This window comes from Oryctolagus cuniculus, chromosome 21, assembly GCF_051225735.1.
Source record: "Oryctolagus cuniculus isolate XC-2025 breed Fujian yellow rabbit chromosome 21, ASM5122573v1, whole genome shotgun sequence".
Lineage (NCBI taxonomy): Eukaryota > Metazoa > Chordata > Mammalia > Lagomorpha > Leporidae > Oryctolagus > Oryctolagus cuniculus.
This window is the reverse complement of record NC_142887.1, coordinates 31737383-31743382: the sequence shown is the minus strand read 5'-3', so window position 1 is coordinate 31743382 and position 6000 is coordinate 31737383. Positions and strand designations below refer to the sequence as shown.

At 48.9% G+C, this 6000-nt stretch overlaps 1 protein-coding gene across 2 annotated transcripts in view; it reads left to right on the top strand.

Annotated features, from left to right (window-relative positions):
- The first annotated feature begins 455 nt into the window (after nt 1–455).
- The window catches only part of LOC149119895 (uncharacterized), a 29951-nt gene continuing 24406 nt past the window's right edge, over nt 456–6000 (top strand). Inside the window, exon 1 of one of the 2 annotated variants that reach the window (XM_089323511.1) lies at nt 456–889. In XM_089323511.1, the coding sequence (XP_089179637.1) occupies nt 703–889 (187 nt within the window). In that variant the 5' untranslated portion in view covers nt 456–702. The remainder of the gene's footprint in view (nt 890–6000) is intronic. The other variant, XM_089323512.1, reaches the window with a different exon arrangement.

Here is a 6000-nt window from a genome sequence, read left to right as displayed (position 1 = left end):
GTGCAAGCAGAGGCACTGGTGAGCGGACTGCAGGCCACTGCTGGGGTCTGGCAAGGGTCCAGTCCAAAAGGCAAGGCCAACTGAGCCTGGGAGGACAGAGGTCAGGTGGGGAGGGTGCTTGCGGAGCCCTGGTGCAGGGAACCTGGGAGAGAGATGGGGACCTGCCTGCCGGGGCTCCCCGGGCAGGCGGGGTCCAGGTCAGGCGGCCTTGCCAGCAGCGGCTCCTCAGGGCGCTCGCGGGCAGGGCCGTCACGGGCGGCGGGGGCTGCTCCCTTCTCCCCGGGCGCCGGCTGCAGGCACCCCTGCTGTCAGCGCCCGGCTTCTGGGGCAGCCGGGAGGGGCCGGACACTCAGGCTTCCTGGGCCAGCAGCCGCCGGGTCGCAGGAGCGCCCTCTTCAGGCAGGGAGCTGTGGTGCCGTGCTCCCGCTGCCCCGCATCACTGCGCAGGCGCAGAGAACAACCCGCGCCACTTCTGGATGCTCAGCAGCCGTGGAGCGGCTTGGGGACGGCTCCCAGGGCTGGCCGCCTTTGCGCAGTCGCAAGCGGTCCTTTCTGATTGGTTGGTGCCTTCCACAGTACCCAATGGAAGTGAACCTCTCAGGAGCCCTTATTTGAATAGCGGGGCTATAAAAGCTCTGTCCGGGGCTGCGTCAGCCGTCTTGTTGTGGTTATTTTCTGAGGCGGAGGGTTGTCGCCTGCAGGATGTCCAGCGCGCCCGGCTTGACCTTCAGGACCGGAAGACGCTGTGGAGAGGCCCGAGGGAAGAAAGGGCCGGCACACGGACACGAGGGCTCCAGGTGCCGGGCGGGTCCGCCTCCCGCCTGGAGAACGGCCCTGGTGCCCGGTGCCGCGTGTCGCGTCGCCATCCCCGCGCTGCCCCTGAGGCCCGGTGAGTCCTGTGGTCAGCGTCTGAGGGGGCGTCGCGGGGTGGGGGTCGTGACCGGAGGCCCGGGACGCTCTCCCGGGGGTGGGAGCCGGGAGGAAGCCTCCAGGACGCTGGGAGTGTGCGTGTCGGGGACTCGGTGCTGCTCGGGGGGCGGCTGGTCTGCTGGGTGTCCTGCTGCGGGTGCTGCCGGGCCGGTGAGTTCCTGAAGTTGGAATAGAGGGAGGAGTTTTTTTTTTTTTTCGTTGGTCATGGTTAAATTCCACGTGAGAATTACAACCTGCGCTGTTTTCATTAAGATTGTGTGTGTGTGTGCGTGTGTATGTGTGCGTGTGTGTGGTGTGTTGTGTAAGGTTTCTTGCAACGCTTCTGTTTCTCATGGTTTGGGTTTCTCGTTGGGGAAGTTTTGGGTGCAGAATCATGTTAAGTCCTGGGAGATGGTTTTTAGGGTGAATAGCATTCATATTTAGGGCGTGTTCTTGCGGTGTTGGTTTGTATAACTGCGTGGCTACTGAAGGGCGTCCTGTAACTTGGTCCTGTAACTTGCAGTATTTTTCTGTGTTTAGCTTATTTCACTCAACATGATGTCCTCCAGTTGCAGTCTTTTTAAAAAAAAAAGTATTTATTTGAAATACAGAGTTGGGGCTGGGGGAGAGAGGCAAACAGACAGACACAGATCTTCTGTCTGCTGGTTCACTCCCCAAATGGCCACAATGCCCAGGACTGGGCCAGTCCAAAATCAGGACCAGGCCCTTCACCTGACTCTCCCATGTGGGTGCAGGATCCCAAGCGCCTGGGCCATCCTCTGCTGCTTTCCTAGGTGCATTAGCAGGTTCTAGACTGAACGTGGAGTACCTGGGACCTGAACCAGTACCCATATGGCATGCCGATGTTGCAGACAGCAACTGTGCTGCTCTACTATGCTACAACGTTGGCCCAACTGCTTTTGCTTTATCCATTTGTCTGATGATGGACACCTTGGTCAATTGGGTATTTTGGCTATTGTGAACACTGTTATACACATGGTGGACACGGCTTTCACACAGTGTGCTTATATCTTTTGGGTATGTACCCAGTTGTGGGATTGCTGGATCATATGGCAAATGCATTTCTGGTTTTTTTTTTAAAGAAATATCTATAAGGCCGGCGCCACGGCTCACTAGGCTAATCCTCCGCCTTGCAGCGCTGGCACACTGGGTTCTAGTCCCTGTCAGGGCGCCAGATTCTGTCCCGGTTGCTCCTCTTCCAGGCCAGCTCTCTGCTGTGGCCAGGGAGTGCAGTGGAGGATGGCCCAAGTGCTTGGGCCCTGCACCCCTTGGGAGACCAGGAGAAGCACCTGGCTCCTGCCTTCGGATCAGCATGGTGCGCTGGCCGCGGCGGCCATTGGAGGGTGAACCAATGGCAAAAGGAAGACCTTTCTCTCTGTCTCTCTCACTGTCCACTCTGCCTGTCCAAAAAAAAAAATATCTATAGTGTTTTTCCACAGTGGTTGCTCTAATTTACATTCACACTAACGGTATGTAGGAGTTCCCCTTTCTCCATTGTCTTGCCAGCATTTGTTGCTCTTTTGGATAATAGCCATCTGACAGGAGTGAGGTGATATCTTATCATAGCTGTTGTTGTTGTTTTGAAAGATGTATTTATTTGAAAGGGTTACAGAGAGGCAGTGAGAGAGAGGTCTTCTATCCGATGGTTCACCCCCCAGATGGCGGCAAAGGTCGGAGCTGTGCTGATCTAAAGCCAGGTGCTTCTTCCTGAACTTTCACGCGGGTGCAGGTGCCCAAGGACTTGGGCCATCTTCTGATGCTTTCCCAGGCCCTAGCAGAAAGCTGGATCTGAGATGGAGCATCCGGGAGTTGAACCGGTGCCGCTTTAGCAGCCATGGCACAGAGCCGGCCCCTTATGATAATTTTGGTTTGTTCTCCTGCGAGGCCCGCAGTGCTGGGATGATGGAGCGACAGCATTCTTCAAGAAGCACCGGAGACAAGTTTCGGTGAACTTGTCTGTTTACTGACAACCAATCTCAAGCTTTTAAAGGGCAGGCAGAGGTGGCGTAGCTAATTCAGGGCAACACTGATTCTGTAGGGTAAAGCTGATGTGATATAAGGTAAAGCTGTGCTTCTCCAATCAGCTTGAAAGTCATGTAGCCTTTGTAGTCTCCCAGGTGGTCCTGATGGGCCTGGGCCACACCAGGGAGCTGCTTACCTGATTGGCAATTACAAGGCCCTTGAACAGGAAGTGTGGGGTGGGGGAATGTGCCTGGGGCTCCTGCCCCCTGCCAGCAGTCAGGTCATAGGGTCCTTCCTGGGAGGCATGGTGTGCCACACCCTCTTCACCTCCTGCATGGGCTAGGCAGGCAGTCTCCCAGCCAGGCACATGGTCACACTGCTAATGATATTGAGCATTGTTTTCATATATTTTTGGCTATTTGTATTTCTTATTTTAAGAACTATCTGTCCAGGTCCTCTGCTCATTCCTTAACTGAAATGGTTATTATTCTGTTCTTCAGTCTTTCATTGTTATTATCTTTATTGTTACTGAAATTATCTGGGGAATTAGATGGCTACTTATGTGGTTAACAAGGGAAATTAGGAAAGAAGAAATATTGTTCAACAGATTTTTTTAGAATCTTTATTTGAAAGTGGGAAATATTTGGGAGTCACTTTCTCCAGTCAGATTATATACAATAAAAGTGATTTTAGGCTTGTTGAGAGGTTGAAATGTGATAGGTAGTGCATAATTTTCGGGAAGAACTGCACATAATTAGAGAACATGAATGCATGAGAGTAAGATTTGTTTTTGGGAATGTTGATTTGTTGTATTGCTGTGGTCCTAAAATGCTTATGATGGAGCTGATAGTTTTGTGTAAAATGTTAAGTTATTTGGTAGATGGCTACAGGAGTGATATTGTGGGAGATGAGGAAGCCTGCAGAAAACCCTCCCAATTGCAAGGCATCTGACTGAGTTAATTAGGAACAGGTCATTATAAATAAATTGGATCTGAGAATCAGGGATGTGTCAACAATGCATAGAAAGTGCTGTGAGTGCTGTGGACAGCTGGTCAGGAGGGGGCAATGCGTGTGATTAAGAAGCTTCAGGCGGTGGTTTAGGATGTGTTTGTGGGTTGAATGATTGAGTCTTTAGAGTAGAAGCCATTCAGGAGAGGAATGCCTGTTAGTGCAAGGCTATCAATAATAAGAGATGAATTATTTCTGTGTTTCAGATATCCTGTTCATTGTTAAGGTTGTGGGTCTTATCTCTGGAGCTTATAAATAATACAGCTTTGAGGAATGGGTGTGTACAGATCTGTAGAAATGATAGGCATGGCTGGTTACATGCCAGTGGTAACTATTTTTAAACTCAGATGTTTCAATTTTATTCACTTACCACATATATTAACGATTAACTGGAACCACCTGGAAATATGTAGCTACAGTGTGTTCTTGCAGAGTATTAGAAATAGAAGCTGTGAAAGCAAGCTGATCTGGGTTAGAATCCTAACTTTGATTTTCTAGCGTCAGGTCTTAAGCTTGGGCGAGGCAATTAACCACAGAGAATTCTAGAACTGTTAGAGGAGCATGACTCCTAAATGTAATTATAGCTGTTGTGGGGCTAATGAATGTTAAGACTAATGTAGCTAAACAAGAAGGTGTAAGAATAAGTGGGCCACTGTAATACTGACTGTTAACTAGATGGCTAAGATTGTGGGTTGAAAAAATAGACTAATACAGGAATAAGTGGGACTGGTGTGCCCTGAGGGAATAAGTGGGCTGTTGATGCTTTTGTTTTATGGCAGAAGCCAGTAAAGTCTGCTCCTGCTCATGGTGGTATAGCTGTTTCTAAATTTATTGATAACTAGGTTTGGGTGTAAATGAGGTAATAGTCTTGGTAGATTTGTTGAAGCAATGAATATAGTGAGTGAGTAGTATTAGAGGTCCGATTCATCTTTAATGTTGTGTATTGTCTTTAAGAATGAGTTGCATTAGTTACTGTTGAATGGAGACTGATTGCTCTATAGGAGGTTGGGGGAGGGGAATAAAATATTAGGGAATAAGATATTGAGAATTACAAGGGCTAATATTGTTGGGGTAATGAAAGGGGCAAATAAGTTTTGCTTGTCCTAATGGGATTTCATGTTATGATGATGCAATCACTTTTGTTGTGGACTTAATGGTGTAGGTATTTGGAGAACTTCAGTTGGAATAAAATGAATATTGCTACCTACAATCATTGGGATAATAGGGAGAGAGCATGTTGATATATCTAATTGTGGCATTTCATTTTGGAGGTTATTCTCGATCTTTAACTTAAAACATTAATGCTAACTAGCTACATAATGATGATATGACAAAGGTATTGATCAATTTTCAAAGTGCTTTTGTGGTACTGAATGTACAATAGGCATGATGTTGCAGTTGGACCCACAAATTAGGGGATGCCGGCCCTAAAGTAGACTGGATGTAGTGAATGGGAGGGTTCCTTGATTGAAATATACTGGAATGGCATCTGTTTTTAGGTTTAATAATGGATGGCTGGTGAGTGCAAAACATCCTTGGTTGAAATTAGTATACAGATTGGCATTTCTTTTTTTTTTTTTTTGACAGAGTGGACAGTGAGAGAGAGAGAAAGGTCTTCCTTTTTTGCTGTTGGTTCACCCTCCAATGGCCACTGCGGCCGGCGCACTGCACTGATCCGAAGGCAGGAGCCAGGTACTTATCCTGGTCTCCCATGGGGTGCAGGACCCAAGCACTTGGGCCATCCTCCACTGCACTCCCTGGCCACAGCAGAGAGCTGGCCTGGAAGAGGGGCAACCGGGACAGAATCCGGCGCCCCGACTGGGACTAGAACCCAGTGTGCCGGCGCCGCAAGGCGGAGGATTAGCCTAGTGAGCCACGGCGCCGGCCAGATTGGCATTTCTGTACATAGAACTACTCAATTATCTTAAGCATAGTTCTGATTTTAAATCTGTTTTGGGAATTACAGGAGGCAGAGTTTATCTTCACAGCTTCAGTAACACTGATGTCCTGCAGATTTCATCGTTAGGGAGGGGTTGTTAATTTTATCTGTTATGTATAGAGCTCATGAGGATGGAAGGGCAAATTAAGATTAGTGTAATA